This window comes from Phacochoerus africanus, chromosome 7, assembly GCF_016906955.1.
Source record: "Phacochoerus africanus isolate WHEZ1 chromosome 7, ROS_Pafr_v1, whole genome shotgun sequence".
Classification (NCBI taxonomy): domain Eukaryota; kingdom Metazoa; phylum Chordata; class Mammalia; order Artiodactyla; family Suidae; genus Phacochoerus; species Phacochoerus africanus.
In genome coordinates, this window is record NC_062550.1 from 50,954,133 (window position 1) to 50,978,221 (window position 24,089).

A 24,089-nucleotide genomic window follows, 5' to 3' on the forward strand; every position below is an offset into this window, starting at 1 on the left:
ATTTCTTGATCGTTTGCATTCCAGGGGAAATAATACAATCTCCTTGTTGAGTTTTTTTCTGTGATCTCATCTAGCATGAACTCTCCGCACAGGCATTTGATTTTTTTGTCTGCAGATTTATCTTACCGAGAGAATGAATTTAATTCCTTCCTTCCCTGCTTTGCTTTTTCTCTGTTTCTTTCTAGGCGCCTCTTCCTCATCTGACGTTTTTTCTCTCACCTCCACATCCCATTACTCTTAAGAGCAAAAACTGGTTTCCATTCTTTGCCGACCACTTCTGATCTTTTTTCTTTGATGAAGCAAGCGGGCAAGGAGGCCGATCCCTCTAGGAAGATATCTTGAAAGAAAATTGTGCTTTCCCAAGTGTTAGTCCTTTGATTCTGCACAGCAGGGAAATAGTTCTCTATAAACTTGGTTTCTTCAGCAAAACTTATCATCGACTAACTGACTCTTGGCAAAAGTAACTGGTAGGATGTCTCACCTTCACAGCTTGGGGCAGAATGTCAGAAAGTCCCCGTGAGTTTCAGGTAGAATCTGAGTCTGAATCCCTATGGGATCTGACCAGTGAATGACACTGCGGTAATTGCGTGGAGAGCATTATTTATTCATTTTGGAGAATACTTGCCTGAATTTTCCCTTTTGTGGAGTTTGTTTTCTTGTCTCCATTTTCTGTTTTTGCCCTTGACTTTCTTGCATATTTATTTTGCCTGTTTCATATCACATTACACATTCCTGTCCTTGATGTCTAAGCCGATTCTACTAAAGGTGATTGCTATACATGAGTATCTTGTAATAAGGCAAAACATGCATTCTGAAAACTAATGTTTGGCATTGAGCCAGTTGCTCCTTCTCCACATCCTCATTCTCTTTGGTTGTAATGCAGATTATTAAGTGTCATGCTTCTACCTCCTGAATTTGCTTCTTTGCGTTATAGTTCCACCATAAAAATTTTTACCCAATTGTCTTCTGGCCTCCATTTAAAATTAATGCCATTTTAGCATAAACTTAACATTTCCCTTCATGTTATAAAGGACTGTTACTGTTTTATGTATTTATTTTTCACTTGCCATTGTTTCCTAATTTAATATAAGCTGGTAGCAAGGAGTCTGAGTTTATGTTTTTTTTTTCCCTCAGGTGGCTTACAGGGAAATTATAGACATTGATTCATAGATCAGAGCATCCATATGTCCCTGGACCAGGAAGCCACATTTCTGTAGTGAATGTGTGCAGAAGAGGATGTCTGAGAGAAGGGGCTGAGGAGTTTCTATTGTGGCTCAGTGGGAATGAATCCTACTAGTATCTGTGAGGATGGGCGTTCAATCCCTGGCCTTGCTTAGTGGGTTAAGGATCTGGCATTGCCATGAACTGCACTGTAGGTTGCAGACATAGCTTGGATCTGGTCTACAGATCCTATGGCTGTGGTGTAGGCCAGCCATTGTAACTCCGATTTGACCCCTAGCCTGGGAACCTCCATATGCCATCAGTGCAGCCCTTGGAAAGGAAAGAAAGAAAGGAAGAAAGAGAGGAAGGAAGGAAGGAAGGAAGGAAGGAAGGAAGGAAGGAAGGAAGGAAGGAAGAAAGAAAGAAGGAAAGAAAGAAAGAAAAATAAAGAAAAGAAAAGAAAAATAAAAGAGAGAGAGAGAAGGGACTGATTCCTTCCCCTCACCCCCTGTACATACAGTCCTCTTCTTTCAGCCACATTAGGCTGTGCTCTAAGGTGACCATGACTAGGGACACATTCTTCACATCACATGAGGTCCAGACACAGTCTCTAAGGGCTCTGTTACAGCACCGTTTTCATTTCCTGGACAGTACTCTGTTACTCTTTGTCACACTGTAGACCAAAGGATCCCTTATCCTTTCTACAGTTTATATAACACTGATGAGAATTATGTACAAAAGTATAATAGAATAGAGGATTACAGAAGGTATTCTAGAAAAAGTATTGTACATTGCTGTGCTATAGTGGGTTCCTGATGCACTCCTAGGGAGTCAGCTATTACTTTGCATTGAACATCGATACATCCCTTGTTTTACCCCTATCTCTTTAAGCAAAAAGATTGCATTCCAGTGGTACACTCTCTTTTGTTACCTTATTTATCAGAGATACAGACAGTCAAAGAGATTTGGGGTGTTTTCTAGGACATCTGATTAAACATCATCAAATACTAATTAAAATGGCATCTGGCATTCCCTTTGTGGCTTAAGAACCCGACTAGTATCTGTGAGGATGCGGGTTCCATCCCTGGTCTTGCTCATTGGGTGAAGGATCCAACATTGCCACAAACTGTGGCATAGGCCACAGATGTGGCTCAGATACAGTGTTGCTTTGACTGTGGTGTAAGCTGGCAGCTGCGGCTCTGATTCCATTCCTGGCCCAGGAACTTTCATATGCCACAGGTGCTGCTGGAAAAAAAAAAAAGGCATAAATGAATAAAAAAATGCCAATATTATATTTGTCCTGGGACAAAAGGAAAGGAAAACAGGTTTGGAATAAGTGTCGGTGTATGCGTTTACCCTCCAGGAGGCCAGGGATTTGTATCTGGATGGAGGGAAATCTGGAGGGAAGTTATCCGCCAGTACTGGTGGATGCAGCCTCTTCCCTGTACTGTGGATCCTGGGTCAATTCTTCAAGTAGCCTTAAGCACCAGCCAGGGAAGGAGAAACTGTCGACGGTGACCTCCATGATGGCCTGAATGAGCTTTACAGGCAAGATCAGATAAGTAGATCTAGGCTAATGTTAGGGTTTCTGCAACCCACTGGATATCATCCTAAATGGCTGGTATGTGATGCTACCCTTAGATGGAAGGGAGAAAAAAATACCTCATCCTCCCACAGTGAGGCTCTCATTCAGTTATCTGGAGGAGGTGATATTTACTATGAAGAGCTTCAACTAAATTAGCATCTGGTTGGTCAGTCAAGTGTAAAAGGATATTAGATTTGTTTTCTTGTGTTTTGGAGGGAAGTGGGGAGGGAAAAGGAAGCATTTAACAACTGAAGTTGGGAGGAGGGTGACTGGTAAATGATGCCACTGATTCTGTTGAAAAGTAGTTACAGGAAGAGAAGTCTAGAGATACAGACGGTGAGCAGAATGCTTTGCAGTCTTGCTGACTTGAGGACACTGCGGAGGAAGGATATCTTTTAATTTGACTGGGGTGGGGACAAAAGGAAGACATGCACTGAGCTATTTTAATCGCACAGCTGGAGTCAACACGGGCAGTTCTACATTGTAGGCTTTGGAAACTTCTTTTTCTAAAAGCATGATTGCCCTTGTTTAAATTGAAGAGCTGGGTCCTCATTAATTTGTGCCAGTGTTTAGTTCACCATGTAATTCATACAATATTATTTTCTTATATCATTTTTGCTATTGACATAAAAGATTTCCTTGTCTGATGCAAAATAAATTTGGGGGGTGATGCTGTGTTCAGAACCCATAATTGTTTAGGTATTCTTTGCCTAGATCCATACTGTCCATCCAATTTCTAGACTCTTCTAGAAATTCCTAGGCCCTTCTAGACTCTTCAGAATATTAATTCTGAATATACTGCTTTTTTTTGTTGTTGCTTTTTTTCTACTCCTTTTTTTTTTAACAGTATGCACTATGCAATTAAAATTTAGCTGCTTCAATAAAATCACTTAACTAAGTGGTTCTCATATTCCATTAGAGGAAATAAATTCATGTTCTTCCAGATTATGGGGAACAGTTACAATAAAGTGCAATATTTTAGGAGTGTCATATTTATTCTTAATCACTGTTGTCAAAAGGATAATTTGGATATTTACTGTAGGCATAGCACTCTGTTCTCAGTGTTATGCATTTCCCCCCCAAGCCTACTCAGCTCTGAGACTCCGCATAAATTACGCTTCTACATTTTGGGCCTTACTAATATTTTGTCATTAGAATGAAGCCAGGGCTTTGTAGATGTGGCCACTGACCTATGACCAAAGTTGAATAGGATATAGAAAAATAATCAATTGCTTTCCTTTCTGGAGGAAAACTCTTGGAACATCTTGGAGCATTTTGATATCAAAATAAGAAAACAAACCTAACTATAGTTATATAGTTTGCATATTTCTTAAGTTCCCCTGATTGCTGCTTTAGGATCATCCAGATGGTCTATGGGTTAATATCTTTGTTTGTTCAGTTTAATTACATTGAATTATTTTCTGAAATTAAAAAGAGCTGTTTTAGTGAATTCTCCAGTGTTACCTTTTTTTGTTGACTGCTGGCAATTTTAAATTAAAATAATTTTTCTTCATAATTCCAATGCCTACAGAGTGTAGCATTGTCTGTATTTTCCCTTGGGCTGAACTAAAGAGCATAACTTTTTGTAATGTGGTACATCTTGCCTGAGATTACTTATCTTACAACAAGACAGTTGCTTTTTCTTCAGGTCATTGTTTGAAAAATAGACAAAAATATATCTGCCAAAGCTTTGGTTCTGTTTTCAACTGATATATATATTTTACAGTTGACATATATCAGAAAGATCTTTCCACCTTAGGAGCTTTGTCAATCTTTAGACGTGGTAATACCATAATCCTGGCTTGGATTACAAATTTGGTTTTCTTTAATCTTTCTTCTCTTCCAGAAAAAAACATGAATATGGCCTTTTAAAATTCACCCTTCACCTTTGTGATCAGAAAAAAAGTTTAATTATACTTCTAGCTTTGCAATTTCTACTTCTCATCAATAAATTATTTTTGCTATCAAATAGAAAAGGCTCTGTTTGTCTCAGGCTCTGACCTTGACTCTCTTCCATCTAAATAGTTTCCATTCATATGAGCCCAGTGGCCCCTTCCCAGTAGAGTTTTACATTTTCTTCTACAACTTTTTAGGATTCACTTAGTGATTATTGTCTCATGAACCGTATCTCGCATTCTTTTTTTCTTTTATTAACCTGGGGTGGAGATTGGATTGCCTTCCTAGGACTTATTAGCACAGATGACACAACCCTGGAAGGTAACAGTAACATTTTGAATACTTTCAATGTTTTTTTTGTGCATAATTATTAGTTTATTTATTTATTTTTTATTTTATTTTCCCACTGCACAGCAAGGAGATCAAGTTATCCTTACATGTATACATTTTTTTTCCCCACCCTTTGTTCTGTTGCAACATGAGTATCTAGACATAGTTCTCAATGCTACTCAGCAGGATCTCCTTGTAAATCTATTCTAAATTGTATCTGATAAGCCCAAACTCCCGATCCCTCCCACTCCCTCCCCCTCCCATCAGGCAGCCACAAGTCTCTTCTCCAAGTCCATGATTTTCTTTTCTAAGGAGATGTTCATTTGTGCTGGATATTAGATTCCAGTTATAAGTGATATCACATGGTGTTTGTCTTTGTCTTTCTGGCTCATTTCACTCAGTATGAGATTCTCTAGTTCCATCCATGTTGCTGCAAATGGCATTATGGCATTCTTTTTTATGGCTGAGTAGTATTCCATTGTGTATATATACCACCTCTTCCGAATCCAATCATCTGTCGATGGTCATTTGGGTTGTTTCCATGTCCTGGCTATTGTGAATAGTGCTGCAATGAACATGCGGGTGCACGTGTCTCTTTTAAGTAGAGTTTTATCTGGATATATGCCCAAGAGTGGGATTGTGGGGTCATATGGAAGTTCTATGTATAGATTTCTGAGGTATCTCCAAACTGTTCTCCCTAGTGGCTGTACCAGTTTACATTCCCACCAACAGTGTAGGAGGGTTCCCTTTTCTCCACACCCTCTCCAGCACTTGTTATTTGTGGACTTATTAATGATGGCCATTCTGACTGGTGTGAGGTGATATCTCATGGTAGTTTTGATTTGCATTTCTCTTATAATCAGCGATGTTGAGCATTTTTTCATACTTTCAATGTTTTTTATTCTCTACTTTTTGCAGTCGCAATTCCATTGACTAAAAAAGTCAAGGTGGTCAGAAAATCTTGATCTTGTCACAGTCAGAGTGGGATTTAAAGAAAATGGCAGTGAACCATGGAACCAGAAGCTAAAGACAGTTTTAGTCCTTAGAAGTCATTGACACATAAAGCAATTTTAGTGCAGCGTGGAGTAGATTCTTCTTTTGAAAAATTTAGTGGGGGCTCTAATCTGAGATGCAAGACCTCTTTCCCAGGAAGGGCAGGATCATGGAAGGTGCTTGGTTAGCCTCAACTTGGCTGTAGTTTTAAAGAGTTCAGAAAGAATCGGTAGAGGGTAGAAACTGTTTGTGCCCAAGAAACAGGGACGAAGCCGAGAGAAGAGGCAGGGGAGATGGAGTTTAGAATTCCATGCTCTTTTTTTCTGAGACACAGCAGGCAAGGTAGACAGGTTTATTAATGACACTGGATATTTTCAGATAGAAAGAGGAAATTTCATGTAGGGGAATTTCCTTATGTTCAGTAAAATGGAGAAGAGGTTACTCGCTAAGATGAGGTTCAGGTTGAAAGAGCCTCCTTCTTGGGCAGTATTTGCCTGCAGAGAAGCCAGAGAGGATTGGAGCTAACTGAGCAGTGGTGATGGCTTCAGATGGACCAAGTCACTTTCCTTCTTGAAGCCTTTCACCAGAATTCTTTGACTAGCAAGGAGGAAAAAAAAAAAATATATATATATACACACACACACACATATATGTGTGTATATATTTTTAAATATATATTTAAATTTAAATTTTATTGGAGTATAGTTGATTTATATTATTGTATTGGTTTTAAGTGTATGGCATAGTAAATCAGTCACAGATATATATATATGTGTGTGCGTGTATATATATATATATATATATACACATTCTTTTTAAGGAAATTTTTCTTTTCTTTCCTGGTTTGCCTTAATTTTGTGCTTTGTCCAGCAGTTTGGGACAAATGAAATTCTATTGTTTGGCTTCCTATCTATTTTACATTTTCCTGAGCTTAGATTACAGTCTTCTTTAACTGTGAGAGCCCAACACCATCAGTATAGTCAGGACTTTAGGGTGTTCTTTAAACTCACGTTGAACTTGGCATTCATTCCAAGTACAATTTTACACCTGTTGTAAATCAGGGTGGTACTCAGGTAGCACTCTGCCTCAGTGCCCACTTTTGCAAGGTGCTTTGTCAGTTCTCACCATTTTCTACACACTGTTGTGTTTTTCTTTCTACCGTGCCTTTGGCTACGGTGACTTCTGAACCTAACAAGTATCCCCCTGCCCTCCCACACATCTCTCATACTTAACTAAATAGTTTTCAGTTTTCAAGACCTTGACTTCAACTTGCCCTCCTTCATAAAGCTGTCTAAAGCTATCGCCAGTCTTCCTCTGTCTCTCTGAACCGTGCATTCTGCTCAGTTCAAATCTTTATTTTTGGATTTCTCCCTGATTTCTTAGGAAGACTGATTTTCTCGTGAGAAGGACCATATCGTCTATTTCTTTTATAGCCATTCACCATCGCCTAGTACTTGGCACATATTAAGTCTCAATAAATGTTCAGGTGTTAAATTGTTTGTAACTGGTATTTTATTTTTACATGGTGATTCCAATAGCTGATATTTAAAATATGTACACTCCCTATATTTTTTCTGTGTGTGCTCCAGATAATGGTAGTTATAATGAAATGTTTTTGGTGGTTTGGGTCCTCTTAATAAGCTCTATTAATTTAGTCATTTAAATACTATTTTTAATATAAATTTTCTTTTATTTTCTTCATTTTCCTGGTTGGTAGGCCTTCAGTCATGAGTTTTAAGGATGTCATGGTAACCTGTCAGAGAATTCTTGGGTTAAGGTGTTTTTTCCTCCCATTTCTGAAGTGTTTTTGTGTGTGGGTGATATGCTCCTTCAGTCTTTTTTTGTTTCCCCCTACAGTTCATCCCTGATCATAAAAATATACCTTTTATGCTCTGGATTTCTACTATTCCTTTTCCTATAGGCAATATAAACCATGGTATGTCTGGTATACTTAACAAAAGGAAATGCACTGACAATATTATGTGTAAAACCTTTCCCTTTTTAACTTATTAATTACTAGTAATGCCATAGATCTTGTCATTTGGTTGTTATTGGGAAGCGGTAATTTGCAGGACTCATTTAACCCAAGGAGCTTTTTATGAGATTAAAAAAATACAAAGGACACATTTAAGTTGAATAAGAAATACATCGCAAAATAATCGCAACATGTATTTATTGTTTATTTCCAAATGCATACATTTATTACAAAGCTCTTTGTGGTATAAAATACATTTTTGTGTTTATTTTAGGACTCAAACATTTTAAGTCCAGTACAAGATGGAACAAAGAAGCCCCAGATTGACAGCAATAAGAGCAACAACTACCGGATTGTAAAGGAGGTCAGCAAATATAAAATGTTTTTTATAGGGGTTTATACTCGCATGGCAAATAAGTTTTGCTTTTTTATTATATTTATGTATTTGTTAGACATACACATACAACAAATACTACTGAATGCTTTTCTTCTTCTTTTGAAAGATTTTGATTAGGTTAAGTAAACTCTGTGTACAGAATAAAAAGTGTCGGAATCAACATCAACGATTACTGAAAAATATGGGAGCTCATTCAGTGGTGTTGGACCTTTTGCAGATCCCCTATGAAAAGGTAAGTGCTTGGGTACTTTTTTCCTTTAGTTTTAAATTTTGACACAAGTTCTCTATAGCAGAGTTACAAAGAATTTTGAATTCTTTGCAAGTAAGTTGCCAACCTGATGCCCTGCAGGTCCTGAGCCCTTTAGCGCGTGTCCCCCGCAAACACAACCACAAAACAAGGGAAAGAGCATGATACTCCACTGCCAGCTCATCCTCACATGCCATTCGCATCTCTCCCATCATCCCAATCGTGTCCTGTTTGAGAGAAAGAGCCACTTGAGAAACAGGTGCTGTTGGTGCCCATGTCCATTTAAATCTTCTGAGGCTGGGACTCTCATGACATTGACACTTGTGAAAACGGAGCATCTAATTTTTTTCCCATTTTTAAAAGTTTTGTTGAAGTTGATTTACAATGCTGTGATCATTTCTGCTGTACAACAAAGTGATTCAGTTATACATATACACACATCCATTCTTTTTCAGATTCTTTTCCCATATAGACCATCGCAGCATGCTGGGTAGCGCTCCCTGTGCTATACAGCAGGTCCCTGTTGGCCAATTATTCCATATACCACAGGGTGCATATTTTGAAGACTCCCTTTATTTGGGTCATCTGATACTCCCATCCGTGATTAGCTTTAGTTATGCATCTTTGGTAGGAACGTAACTGCTTCCTATCAGGCGGCACACGATTTTGATTAGACCCATGACCAGTGATGTTTAACTTGGTTCACTTGATTAGGGTGATGTCTGCCAGGGTTCTCACTGTGAAATACTCAACTTCCCTTTATTATAAGTAAGTATTTTGTGGAGTGGCTCTTGGAAACCAAGTATTCTGTTTTTTAAAGCAAACTTTGAATTTATTCATTTATTTATTTGTATCACTCTGAACTTAGAGATGCTTATTAGGATTCTTTCATTATTTATTTTGAGGGTCCCAGATTTAACCAGTGGAGGCCCTTCAATCCCTGTCCTCAAAAATGTTGCCATCATTCTTTGAGTAGTTCCTTGCTTTATCTCCCATTAAAATGTTCCCAGTTCACCTTGCACTCTTCTCGTCCCACCTCTGGAAACAACCATTCCTACAAGAAGCCCCAGTTCTGTTTTGGTGAGAACGGTCGTTGGAAGCAAAATTCTGAGAACTAAATGTATTTATTGCTGTTGAGGTTTTGCCCCTCCACACTCTCTTAATAGACACATCTATTGGTGTGTGTGTGTGTGTGTGTGTGTGTGTGTGTGACTGCAGCTACTCATTTATTTTTGTTTTGTCTTTTTGTCTTTTTAGGGCCACACCCACAGCATATGGAGGTTCCCAGGCTAGGGCTTAAATAGGAGCTCTAGTTGCCGGCCTACACCACAGCCACAGCAATGCTGGATCCTTAACCTACTGAGCATGGCCAGGGATCAAACTCACGTCCTCTTGGGTACTAGTCGGGTTTGTTAACCACTGAGCCTTGACGGGAACTTCTATAGCTACTCATTTCTTAATACCTTTTTGTAACTCACTTTCCATCACCACTGTTGCCCATTCCTCCATATGAATGCCCTCAGCACCTCACGCAGGCTCTGACCACCACTCCCTTAGGAGAGATGCCCTATTTATTTCTCTTGGGCACGAGTCTGCCATGCCAGGCCCCTCTGTGTGGATGCTCTCCTCAATTAGACTTCCACTTGTCATACTGCTTTGCCCCCTCTCTGGCTCAGTTATTTCTTAACATGTAAATTTAGGAGTTCCTGTTGTGGCACAGTGGGTTAAGCATCTGACATAGTGTCCATGCAGATGTGGGTTTGATCCCTGACTTCACTCAGTGGGTTAAGGATCCAGCGTTGCCATGAGCTGTGGTGTACGTCACAGATGTGGCTCAGATCCAGCATTGCAGTGGCTGTGGTGTAGGCCAGCTGCTGCAGCTCTGATTCAACCCCTAGCCTGGGAACTTCTATGTGCTGCAGGTATGGCCATAAAAAAAGAAAAGTAAATTTATAAATTATACCATTCCAGAGATGGTATAAATTAAACTGTGTTAGCAAATGCACCAAAATAATGATTGAAAGGCAGCAAATGGTGTTAAATCCTTAGTATTTATTATCCAAATTATTATATCTTTGTTATTCTAACATGAGTATTAGACATGTGATTGAGTCCTTTTATTTTACAACTACTTTGTGTTTATGAGTTTGCACAGTTTTATTATTGTTACTTATTTTCATCAGCGTGTAACTGACTTGCAATATTAAATTCGTTTCAGATGTATAACATGGTGATTTGATATGTCTCTGCATTACAAAATGATGACCATAATAAGTTTAGTTACATTCCATCACCATATGAAATTATTACAATATTATTGACTATATTCCCTATGGTGTACATTACATTCTTGTAACTTACTCATTTTATAATGGAAGTTTGTACCTTTTAATCTCTCTTAACTATTTTACTCATCCTCCCCCCTCCCCCTCCCCTCTGTCAATGGCAGGTTTGTTCTCTTCATCTGTAACTCTGGTTCTCTGGTTTTGTTTGTTTATTGTGTTTTTTTTTTTTCTTTTTTGATTCCATGTATAAGTGAAATCATGCAGTATTTGTCTATCTGATTTATTTCACTTATCATAATACCCTGTAAATCCACCCATGTTGTTGCAAATGGCAAAATTCCATTCTTTTTTGTGGCTGAGTAATATTCCAGTGTGTGTGTGTGTGTACACCACATCTTCTTTATTTTCTTTACCCTTTCATCTGTTGATGATATTTTGCTGTTGTATTGTGGCTGTTGTAAATAATGCCACAATGAACAGAGAGTTACATGTATCTTTTTGAATTAGTGTTTTTGTTTTCTTGAGAAAAATATTTAGAAGTAGAATTGCTAGGCCATATGGTACTTCTATTTTTAATTTTTGAGGAATTATTTTCTATAGTGGCTGTATCAATTTACATTCTCAGCAACAGTGCACAAGGGTTCACTTTTCTCCACAATCTCACCAACACTTGCTATTTTTTGTAATAGTTTTCCTGACAAGTATGAGCTGATATCTCATTGTGGTTTTGATTTGCACTTCTCTGATGATTAGTGATGTTAAGTATTTTTTCATGTGCCTGCTGGCCATCTGTATGTCTTCCTTGGAAAAATGTCTATTCAGCTCCTCCATTTTTTTTTTGTTATTTCCCCAATACAGTTTTTTTTCCTACTCTACAGCATGGTGACCCAATTACACATACATGTATACATTCTTTTTTTCACATTATCGTGTTCCATCATAAGTGACTAGACATAGTTCCCAGTGCCACACAGCATGATCTTATTGCTAATCCATTCCAAAGGCAGTAGTCTGCATCTCTTAACCCCAAGCTCCTATCAACCCCACTCCCTTCCCCTCCCCTTTGGCAACCGCAAGTCTATTCTCCAAGTCCATGATTTCCTTTTCTGTGGAAAGGTTCATTTGTGCCATGTTAGATTCTAGATATAAGTGATATCATATGGTATTTGTCTTTCTCTTTCTGACTTACTTCACTCAGTATGAGAGTCTCTAGTTTCATCCATGTTGATGCAAATAGCATTATTTTGTTCTTTTTTATGGTTGAGTAGTATTCATAGTATATATATACACAGCATCTTCCTAATCCAGTCATCTGTCAATGGACATTTGGGTTGTTTCCATGTCTTGGCTTTGCTTTTTGATTGAGTCTTATGAGTTCTGTGTATATTTTGAATATTATTATCAGATACATTGTTTCTAAATGTCTACTACCCTTCAGTAGGTTGATAGTTTTCTTTGCTGTGCAAAAGCTTTCTAGTTTGTTTAGGTTTGATTTGTTTATTTTTGCTTTTGTTTCCCTTGCCTGAAGAGACATCCAAAAAGGATTGCTGAGACCAACATCAAAAAGTGTACTGTGTGTGTTTTCTTCTGGGAGTGCTATGGTTTCAGAGCTTACATTTAAGTGTTTAATCCGTTTTGAGTTTATTTTTGTTTTTGGTATGAGAAAGTAGTTCAGTTTGATTCTTTTGCATTAGCTGTCCAGTTTACCCAGTAATATTTATTGAAGAGCCTGTCTTCTTTATCAGTAATTCTGGTTGTCTGGTTATGTTTGTTTGTATTCTTGCCTCCTTTGTTGTAGATTAGCTGACCACAAGTTCTTGGGTTTATTCTGTATTCTTTTTTCTTGCCTCCTTTGTTGTAGATTAACTGACCACGTGTTCTTGGGTTTACTTCTGGGCTCGCCATACTGTTCCATTGATCGATGTGTCTCTTTTTGTGCCAGTATCATACTGTTTTGATGACTATAGCTTTGCAGTAGAGATTGAAATCAGGGAGCATGGTATCTCCAGCTTTGTTCTTCTTCTTCAAGATTGTTTTGTCTATTCAGGGCTTTTGTGGCTCCCTATAAATTTTAGAGTTATTGGTCCTAGTTCTTACGAAAAAATGCCAGTGGGATTTGTTTGCTCAGTTTTAAAAGCTAGATTGTACAGAAATAAACAAAAACAGCATAATATGACCGTTTCAAAGAATTGCGGGTTCCAGTAGAACTGGCCTTCATGTTTTCCTGTACTGGCCAGCTCCTCTGCAGGAATTAGACATTCCTATGGCTGAACTCTCTTTGATGTCTTTTCACTGTCCCTGGATTACACCTATAAAGGAAAACGTGTATTTTGAAATAAAAACTTCCTATTTTTTAAGATAAGAATGGAGTTTTTTGGATGTATTTATTAGTCTAGTTATGTCAACCCTGTTTTAAATAAACAGGAAATGAGACTATTCATAACCTGAGGCTGTTTGTTGAGTTACAGATGGCGTAAAGTATAGACTCTCAATCTAGGAAGAGAAAATGTTAAATTCATTTCATATAAACTACTATTCAAAACATGAGTCCATTCTGTATACCTAACACTGACCACATGACAATGGGATACTCATCTACCCAAAAAACCTTTAGGTTGCTTCAAGTGAGCTGTTAAAAGCCCACTTTTAAGAAGAGAGCTCTGCATCCTTTGTGAGTTTTGAAACTTAGGTTTCTTACTGAGACTCTTAGTAATAATGATAGTAGCTTATTGTAGGACTTTGGAAAAGGACAAGGGATAAGGAAACCACTTAGGAGTATGTGTGTTAAGAAAGAGAGACAAAGAGGGGGGAAAAGAAGGGGGCAGACAGCGGAGAGAAAAAGGAAAAGAGGAGTTCCGATTCATGGCGCAGCAGAAACGAATCCGACTAGGAACTATGAAGATGCGGGTTCAATCCCTGGTCTCACTAAGTGGGTTAAGGATCTAGCGTTGCCATGAGCTGTGGTGTAGGTCGCAGACGCGGCTGAGATCTGACATTGCTGTGGCTGTGGCGTAAGCCAAAGGCTAGAGCTCTGATTAGACCCCTAAACGCTGTGGGTGGGGCCCTAAAAAGACAAAAAGACAAAGAAAAAGAAAATGGAAAGGAAAGAGTTGGAAATAAGAGACAAAGTAACCAGAAAAAGAAGGGGCAGAGAGAGGGGAGAGGGAAGAATAGAGCTAAGTTCAGAAACATAATACAGTATTATATTTATTATATATATATTATATAAAATATATATCTTATAAATATTATATATATATATATAGAGAGAGAGAGAGACAGACAGACCGACAGACAGAATTAAAGGTAGGGAAACGGAGGACAAGTGAGTGGGGAGAAGAAAGAGTGGGGCAAGGCAGGAGGACCAGGGGTTCAAGAGCAGGAGAGGAGGAGAGATAGATGCTGGGAAAGTAGGAAGGGAGGAGCTGGAGGAAGGGGCATATAGAGGGCGGGGAAGGGGGAGAAACAGAAAACAAAAGGAAGAGGAAGATCCAGGGACACAGAAACCCTAGGAGAGGGGGAGTCCAAGAGATGGGAGGAAAGGGGGATTGGAGCCTGCAGCAGAGAAGAGAGCAGAACCAGGGAGAACGACGGGGCCAGGGAGGGACGAAGAAGGGACAGAGAAGTGTGGCAGCAGAGGCAGAGACGAGGCACCTCGTACAGGAATGGGAAATTGTCGTGGTTAAGTTGGGGAGCATGAGAGATGGACTGTGAAACAAAGAAGGGAATGAAAGAATGGAGCAGAGCAGATAATAGGAGGAAAAATAAAGAGCAGGGGAGAGACATCTAGAAAATGAAGACAGTGAGCAGCAGGGAGGGTAATAACTGGGAGAGGAGTAGAAAGAGAAAGGGAGCATATGACAGTGGCCGAGAGGAACCCTGTACATTTGGGAACAAGATGTATTCTTTGATAGATGTTATTCTTCCATAAGCTGCGGCATGTAGAAGTTCCTAAGCCAGGGGTCAAATCAGGGCTGCAGCCACTGGCCTATGCCATAGCCACAGCAACGCTGGATCCGAGCTGCATCTGAGATCTATGCCACAGATTCCGGCAATGCCCAGATCCTTAAGTCACTGAGCCAGGCCAGGGATCGAACCCACACCCTCACAGAGATAATGTCAGGTCCTTAACCTGCTGAGGCACAACTGGTACCCTCTTTGATAGTATTTTTGCTCAGCTGTGTTCCTCTGTAACATGTGCTATTCTTTAACTTCCAGAACGATGAAAAGATGAATGAAGTCATGAATCTAGCCCATACATTCCTGCAGAACTTCTGCAGAGGAAATCCACAGAACCAAGTTCTCCTCCATAAACATCTGAATTTGTTCTTAACGCCTGGTGTAAGTATTTGAATGATGTCTAATAGTTACAGTATCATGTCCATTGAATTTGTTTTCGCAGCACTGATGGATGTAATTTTATTTCTCTTCATCACATCATTTTCTTCCTGGTAGGGGTTTTCCTCCTAAGAAGCAATGCCTTTTTATTTCCATTAAGGAAACATTTAAAGAAACTGGAAAAATTACACAAATTTTACCTGCAGATGATAACTTTATTTATATATACATAGTTTAATGTTAGGGAAAAGAGGTGGTAGGATAAAGACTCACTCTGCAATGCCAGGAGCAAGTTAAATACGGAAAAACAGAAGGTGGCGTTAACTCTGTTCTGTAAAACATGTATCAGCAAATACTGAGGAAGAGCTGCCTTTGAATTAAGCTCAGCATTAAATTAATCTCAAGAATGCTCTTGCCAGCATCTTTATGATCATAAGCTTCCTTTTCCAACCAAAGTTCTTTGTGAGTTCAGTTTTCTTTTTGTGCTGAATGATCTCATGGCATTTTGTAGAAGACTTGCACAGAAAAGCTTTGCATAAAAAATGAAACAGATCACAAGCCCAGCAATTGGTCTGAGTATGATAGGATAGAAAATTGATCTTGTCAGAGTTACAAGGGCGCGTTCCTCTGTGTGTAGCTCCTTGAAGCAGAAACCATGCGGCACATCTTCATGAACAACTACCATCTGTGCAATGAAATCAGCGAGAGGGTTGTCCAGCACTTCGTGCACTGCATTGAGACACACGGCCGCCACGTGGAGTACCTGAGGTTTCTGCAGACGATTGTCAAGGCAGATGGCAAATATGTGAAGAAGTGCCAGGATATGGTAATGACCGAGGTATGTTCTGCGTTTACATTTTATCAGCTTCATAGAAACCATATGTGTTCTCTGTTCATTTCGAGAGGAAAAAAAAAAAAAATTCCCCCAACAACGCTGGGAAATCATTTAATCAAGACTGAGTAAGCACAGAGGTAGTTGGCTTAAATCTAATGAAGGAAGAGATCATTTGTTGATTTTATAAGTTTTTAGGAGTTTTTTTTTTTGGATTTTTAATGAATTTGTGTATTTTAAATAATGGATAAAATCCCATGAAATGTTATGGGTTATGGAGAATGGAAGGGATTCCATTTTATGTTTTTAAGTTTCACGATACAATGAAAATGGATTAAACTCTGCTTTTCAAGTGCCTTTTTAACTCTGTTCCTGAGATATAGCATGGGTGTTCTTTGCTGCTATTTGCAGAGGGCTTTGAAGGGAATTAAACTAGTTAATAGAAGTTATTCATCAGTGATTTCTTACATGTGGAAACTTAGCCACTTAGAGTTAAGTTAAAAATTGAAGAAAAACAAATGGAAGAAATACTTCATTTATTTTGCCCTTTTCATCATGATGTTTGGCATTAAGCAAGATTTATACAGTGAATGAGTTACTCACTAGGAACTCAATGATACTTTGGAGAACTGACAGCTCTGAGCCCAGCCCCCGGTAAATCATTGCTCCATGACCTAATGGTTCTCTAAAGGCCCGTATGGATTAAGGCAGCTTTCAACCATGGCTCCAAACAGTTATGTAGATTATGTTGAATTGGGAGGATTTTCATAATTATATACTGTAAATTGGGGGGGTAATTTCTATATTGATAAAATGTGAGTCCTTCCTGTCCCATAGAACTCTTAAAATTAATTCGGCTTAGAGCCTTAAATTTTTTATGTAAATTATTGTTAATACAACATTTAAGGAGCATTTTAAATGTGTAAAATTTACCTCTTATCTATATTTACATTCACCTTAGTTCTTCATTGCCCAGAAGTGTGGGAGTTAATTTGATTTTGGAAAATTATCAAGGAAAGAATGAAAATGGAAAAGCAGCAAATAGTTAAGAGTATGACATTTATTAGGTAAAGTGTTTCTATTGTAAAGAAGCACTTATGATATTTTGTTAATATATAATACATATTTTTCACCCATATATGTTCTCTTTCAACAAGACTTTCAGTGTAAGCCAGTTAACTGCCTTGTCAACTTAAATATGTTACCAATTCAAATAAAATAGAGAAAAAAATGACGTAAACTGTGTAACTAGAATATTTCGCATTGGCGTACGAAGATTGGTGCTGTAATTGACAGTGAGAATTGAGGCCTGCGCAGGCCCCCACCTGTCTGTGGTGTGGGGTTGCTATCTGCCTCATAGAGCGAAGTAGAGGGTTTGTCTTTTGGGAAGGCAAAAGCTGTCTTCTCCCCTGAAAAAGCCTCTTACATGGTTGGCCTTGGCATCTTCCAGGAATGAGAGGGCAGGGATTGAGACGTCACGAGTCTGGGTCCTCAGTTGAGGTAGAGAGGACAGTGGTTGTAACCCACAAAGTTCAGACTAGGGTGTAGTGGCTTCCAGAACTCATCCCTGTTACCTCAGCCTGGGGTTTGTGACAGTCATGGAAATAATTCCTTAATAAAATGAAAATACAGCTTGCAAAGAAAAAGTAGATAATAAGCCATTACTGAGATGGAGCAATAAAATTACCACCTGCTGGAATTCCACTCAAGTTATGTAAACAAAACAGGAAGGAAAATGTATGCCCTAAAAGCCCCTATTTACTTAGTTCTTTGTCTCTCTCTCTTTTTTTAGAGTTGTCTTTTCCTCTTTATTTCTCCTGTCTCTGCTTTTACCTCCATTCTCTACCAATGTCCATGACACCTGGAATCTCCAAATTCTTATGGTGCTGCATTTGGTTCAATATACTTGCTTACTTATTCTGTCATTATTGAAGGGGGTGAAGATATTTTTATTCTTTAGTAAAATTAGACTTTTGAGATCTCTCATGCTTTGGTAATGGGATCTTCCATTTAAAGTAGAAGGAAGTAACTTTCTTGGAGTATTTTGCAGGTTTCATGTCAGTGGGTAACTCACTGAACAGTTTACTGTCATCTGTGTCATTTATTCTTGCTCCCCATCCATCTCTCCCAAATCTCCCCCAGTGGTGTTGATCGCATTCACAACTAATCACTTGACACACGACTAGAAACTTTTTACCCTCCCACCTGGGTGTAGTTCTGCTTTTGTAGTGTTATCTATGTTTTTACAAAGAGCTGCATGTGTTTCTAGAAAGACCAAGCCTTGGCAAGAACTATTAAGGAGAATATTTGGACTGCTATGGAGACTCTCTTGTTATCATTTCAGTTGATAAATGGAGGTGAAGATGTGCTGATATTTTACAATGATAGAGCATCATTTCCCATCCTGCTCCATATGATGTGTTCAGAGAGAGACCGAGGAGATGAGGGTGGTGCCTTAGCCTACCACATCACCCTTGTGGAGTTGTTGGCAGCGTGCACAGAGGGCAAAAATGTCTACACCGAAATCAAGTGCAATTCCCTTCTGCCCCTGGATGACATCGTGAGGGTAGTGACCCATGACGACTGCATCCCCGAGGTAAGCCTAGTAAAAGCTCAGCAGGGACAGAATTGTTATGAATTTTTAATAAGTGCCAGAAGTCCTCCTACTATTATTTATAATGAGATGATCTCTTGAGCCGAGGGATTGTACTTAGCTCTATAATTAGAAACATTGAAAAGAGCATAAAAAGTTTCCTTGTTTGTTCCACAAGGAACTATGAAAGATGATAAACCTATTTCAAGTATAGCCTCTGTTCATTTACTAGAAGTTACTATAGGAATTTCTAGGCATGGCATTGTGATCAAACTGAAAAATGTACTTGTGACCTCTAGTACATTCTTGAGCATAAAACAGGTGTGTTGTAAATAATTCACAGTCATCAATAGCAGAGGCTAGGATGGTGCTGAAGGATCCCTCTTAGATTTTCTAGGTTTACTTTTACTTTACTTTCTAGCATTCTTGGAAACATAGACACGAGTTTTGCTTTATTCACACGTCATCGCTTACCCTCTCTCCTAGTTTAGCATGGTGATAGGGAAAAAAAAAAAAAACTCATTAGAAACTGGCTGTGTGCCAGCAGCATTAATGAGGCTTCCAGGAATGTTCACTGCAGTAATTTCTTTCTTTTCTACTGTTGTGGTATGTTGTTGCACAGTTCATAAATGTGTGCTACAGTTAATGGGATATAAATCCCAACATTTTAAATCACAGTACCTTAAAAAGGTGTCAGCTTGGATTCACTTCCCTACGTCCACATAGTCCTACATAGTGATGGACTTGAAAGTATATTTTTATGAAATTTTGTGGCATTATTGGCACCCCAAACCAGGGCCACTTCTTGCCTTGATTGGTTTGAAATAAGATGGCAAAGAAAGGAAGCATAGATTAAATCTGTGGGTTCTGTCATTACTGGGGGTCCTGATTCTGACCAATCCGTTCTCTCTGACCACACCACTCTAACCTCGTATATTCCCCTCCTCCATCCTTCAGATCTTTTTTTCTTTTTGTGTTTTTTAGGGCTGCAGCAGCAGCATATGGAGGTTCCTAGGCTAGGTGTCTCATCAGAGCTACAGCTGCCAGCCTACACCACAGCCACAGCAATGCAGGATACAAGATGCATCTGCGACCTACACCACAGCTCATGGCAACAACGCCAGATCCTTAACCCATTGAGCGGGGCTGGGGTTCGAACTGGAAACCCCATGGTTCCTAGTTGGATTCGTGTCCACTGTGCCATGACGGGAACTCCCATCCTTCAGATCTTGACTGAAGCATTACTTCAAGAAGACTTCCCTGGTCTCCCAGAGTAGAGTCTATAAGAGTCTATAATTTGATGTTTGACATTTGAATTTTATTAGTTAACAAATGCCCTTAGCCTTCACATTCTTTCCCAAGATTATAAATAAGTTCAATGAGAGTAATAACTGGGTTGGTTTGTGTTCACCATTATAGTGCCTGAGCCTGAGCTTACATTTTATATATAAGTTTCGAGTGAGTAAATACAGGGATTAAAGAATGAGTCAGAACCTTGGATCATTACTTCCTAGCTAAGTGACTGATTCCACCAGGTTCCTTAGCTTTCCTAGTCTTCAATGTATACAATTTTTTTTCTGTCTTTTGTCTTTTTAGGGCCACACCCATGGCATATGGAGGTTCCCAGGATAGGGGTCAAATCGGAGCTACAGCTGCCGGCCTACACCACAGCCACAGCCACACCAGATCCGAGCCTTGTCTTCGACCTACACCACATCTCAATGGCAACGCTGGATCCTCAACCCACTGAGTGAGGTCAGGGACCTCATGGTTCCTAGTCAGATTTCTTTCTGCTGCATCATGACGGAAACTCCAGTGTATACAGTTTTGAAGTGAAATAATGATAGTATGTACCCGGTAAGATTGTTGGAGGATTAAATTAAGATATTCCATACAAAGTGCTGGAGGTGTTTGGTGGGTAGCAAACAATGAGCATTACTGCTGTCAAGATGATTATGATAGCACATTGAATGCTCTGATGTCTCCCTATCCTATGATCAGCCTTTGATAAGGGCACCCTGACACTGAAGATTTGTTTTAGTCAAGTAGAGATAAGTACTAAGAGCAAGAAAGCTGGCCCTGTATTCTTTATAGTTCTAACTTGGATTCTGTGAATCCCCTGAAATTCTTTACATGATTTTTTAATGTATGTGCATTTTTCAGGGGAGATTTATAGCATTCATCACATTTTCAGAGAGAGAGGGGGAGAAGGGGAGAGAGAGAGAGCGAGAAAAGAAGAGAAAAGAAGAGAAAAAAAGGAAAAACAAAAACTATTAACCCATATACTTTAGAAATTGTATAAGTTGATGAGATTCTTCCTTGTTTTTTTATGAGGAATTTTGTTAAATCTGGGAAGGAACTTTACTACATCTTAAAATAATTCCCCCCCCCCCCTTTTCTGGTAAATTGTGAGCTGGCGTCTTTTCAGAAACAGTAATTTAAATGCTTTTGAATGGCAATAAAGTATTATTTAGTCAATATATTAAACATTGTATTAGAACTCTTGGTTGCAAGTGATAGAAACTAGTTTAAACTAGTTTAATTCAAAAAGGGGGGTGTTCCCATTGTGGCGCAGCAGAAACAAATCCTACTAGGAACCATGAGGTTCCCTGGCAGAAACAAATCCTACTAGGAACCATGAGGTTCCCTGGCCTCGCTCAGTGGATTAAGGATCCGGCGTTGCCATGAGCTGTGGTGTAGGTCGCAGACGGGGCTCGGATCTGGCATTGCTGTGGCTCTGGCGTAGGCTGGTGGCAATAGCTCCGATTAGACCCCTAGCCTGGGAATCTCCATATGCCACAAGTACAGCCCTAAAAAGACAAAAAAAAAAGGGGGGGGGGATTTTACTGGCTCCTTTATTGGGGAAATTGAAGGGTAGTTATTCAGATGGAATAAGAGGTTCAAACAATGTCAGAGTTTCTTCTTATCTCTTGTTTTTCCCTCATGCTCTTCACCTGAGCATAATTTTCCTCCACACACCTGGAGAAGATGGCTGCTTGGAGTTCAGGTTTACTTTGTTCCATTTTGACAATGAGAAAGAGAGAGAGTGGGAGAAAATATGAATGAATGAATGAATGACAGAGACAGAGAAGAGGAGCGGAGGAGGGGATATGAGAAGGAGAGGAGGGAAGGGAAAGAGGGGACACAGGAAAGGGAGCACTTTTGACTCCTAGTGTCTGAAGTATGTTCAGCTTAGTTATATGAAGTTCACATTCTCCTACCCATCACTGGGCCCCCTGGGGGAATGGGATATGAGGTCATGGGTTTATCCTGGGTCCGAGGGTGGAGTGTTTTAGCAAAAGAAAGGAGATAGGAATGCTCTCTGGATAGACACAAAATGTGCTATAAATTACTATAAGGAAATAATACAAGTTTCTTTAACCGTTCATAATAGAAAAATGCAGAATAAAGTAAAACTCACTTTCTTTTATATTTGAAACTTGCACAGGTTAAAATTGCCTATGTGAATTTTGTCAATCACTGTTACGTTGACACTGAAGTGGAAATGAAGGAAATCTACACAAGTAACCACATTTGGAAGTTATTTGAGAACTTCTTGGTGGATATGGCAAGGGTAAGTTACACTTTGATCATTAAATACTACTTTATGTTTAGTAAGGTTCTGGATATATATTTTGACTAAGCGATATCGAACATCTGGATGAAAACTTAGAATTAAACCAACGATATTTGGGTGTGATCGGTTACATTCAAAAAGTTGTGACTGAGTTTCATAAGACTCTGAGTGAAATTGAATGAGTTAATATATACACAATATCAGTACAGTGTATGTGGCAACAAGATGTTCATTTTCACTTTTACAACTGACTGTATCACTGGTATTAAATGGAATTTTAGCCTCTTTACATTGGTTAGCTTTTTTGTTTGTTTGTTTGTTTATTTGTTTTTAGGGCTGCACTTGTGACATATGGAGGTTCCCAGGCTAGGGATCCAATTGGAGCTCCAGCTGCCAGCCTACAGCCACAGCTACAGTAATGCCAGATCCAAGCTGTGTCTGTGACCTACAGCACAGCTTACGGCAAAGCCAGATCCTTAACCCACTGAGTGAGGCCAGGGGTCAAACCCGTACTCGCATCCTCATGAATGCTAGTCAGGTTTGTAACCCACTGAGCCACAATGGGAACTCCCAGTTAGCCTTTTCATATTTGGCATCAGTTTGTATTCAACCTCTTACCATGAATGCAATTACAAACCATAGATGGAAGAGATTTCAAGAGGTTTTGATTACTGCTTTCAGGCTGGTGGGTACTTGACCAAACTACTCAGGACCTAGCATTGCCCACTATTGCCTACTCCAAGTCTTCTTTGGAAGTGTGCTCCAGTAATTCAATCATCTGGTATTTATTACTCATGTCAGTCAAAATATAGTCTGCTTTTTACTTTGAGTCCACTGTCTCATGTTTAGCTTTTTTGGGAATTGGGGAGGACACGTAGAACTGGTTGGCATTTTCTAGATATGCTCTAGCATATGTTTTTGCTCTCTTAATATTGATTAAGTGAATGAGAAAAGGAAGGAAAGACTCTTTGATAGCACTTAATTTTAGTTCGTGTATCTTAGCCTCTTTTTCTTTTTGCGTGCTGAATGATCGTAATGTCCAAGGTCTATTATCTTGATTGAAGGGAATCTTCTCTAGTTTTCCCTTTAAAATTATGGGACACAATGTTCAAATAAAGCTTTCACTAATAAAAGATAGTGTGTAGCTAATCCCTAGACCTATTATGACTCATGGTGGACTCTCCCATCCTTTGCTTTCCTACATTCCCGAGCACTGGTAGTTCCCATGGGCCTCACTCTGATGTATTGGACAAGAGGGGTTAATGAGGTCCATGTGGCTGGATGCTGATTGTCATCCATCAGCTCACGGCCTCCCTACCATTCTTTCCGGAAGGAAGGAAGACAAAGGGGATATAATAAAACATCAGCTTCAGATCCAGACATCCAAGATCCATCTTGCATTAATAGAGTACAGCACGTATTCTAGCCCAGGAACTCTTTTATTTGGTCAAGTGGAATGTACTGATTTTGCCTTTGGTATTGGGTGGTGTGAGTGAGCTCTTCTGTGTTCACACATATCCTTGTTTTGCTTCATTTCTGTAGAACTTAATAGCCACTCATTAACTTTCTCAGGTAAACCTGCACCTGTGGAGAAGTCATCCTGTTTTACATAGGACTTACATGTCGCTCTTATTTACCCCTGTGGCCTTATGAAAGCCCTTGTAAGTGATTGACCACAAGTATCTCCAGAGACCTTGGAGTAAAGGATGGTTCGTATGCCACTGGCCTAGCTTTAAAATTGCACGTGCAGGAAGGTATTAAAGAGATTAGAGGCTGATTTGCAGAGGTGCACAGTGCTCTGGACTAAAGATAAGCTTGAAAAGACCAAGGTCACATTCTAGGCAGCGTGAGCTGCAAAGCTAAAAGGATTTTTATTTTTA

General features: G+C 39.3%; 1 protein-coding gene across 1 annotated transcript in view; it reads left to right on the forward strand.

The window, feature by feature from the left end:
• ITPR2 (inositol 1,4,5-trisphosphate receptor type 2) overlaps window positions 1–24,089 on the forward strand; it is a 520,896-nt gene that overhangs the window by 230,272 nt on the left and 266,535 nt on the right. Inside the window, exons 27-32 of the mRNA XM_047787348.1 lie at window positions 8,215–8,304; window positions 8,444–8,569; window positions 15,088–15,210; window positions 15,845–16,045; window positions 18,384–18,635; window positions 22,081–22,206. Coding sequence (XP_047643304.1) covers window positions 8,215–8,304; window positions 8,444–8,569; window positions 15,088–15,210; window positions 15,845–16,045; window positions 18,384–18,635; window positions 22,081–22,206 — 918 coding nt within the window. The remainder of the gene's footprint in view (window positions 1–8,214; window positions 8,305–8,443; window positions 8,570–15,087; window positions 15,211–15,844; window positions 16,046–18,383; window positions 18,636–22,080; window positions 22,207–24,089) is intronic.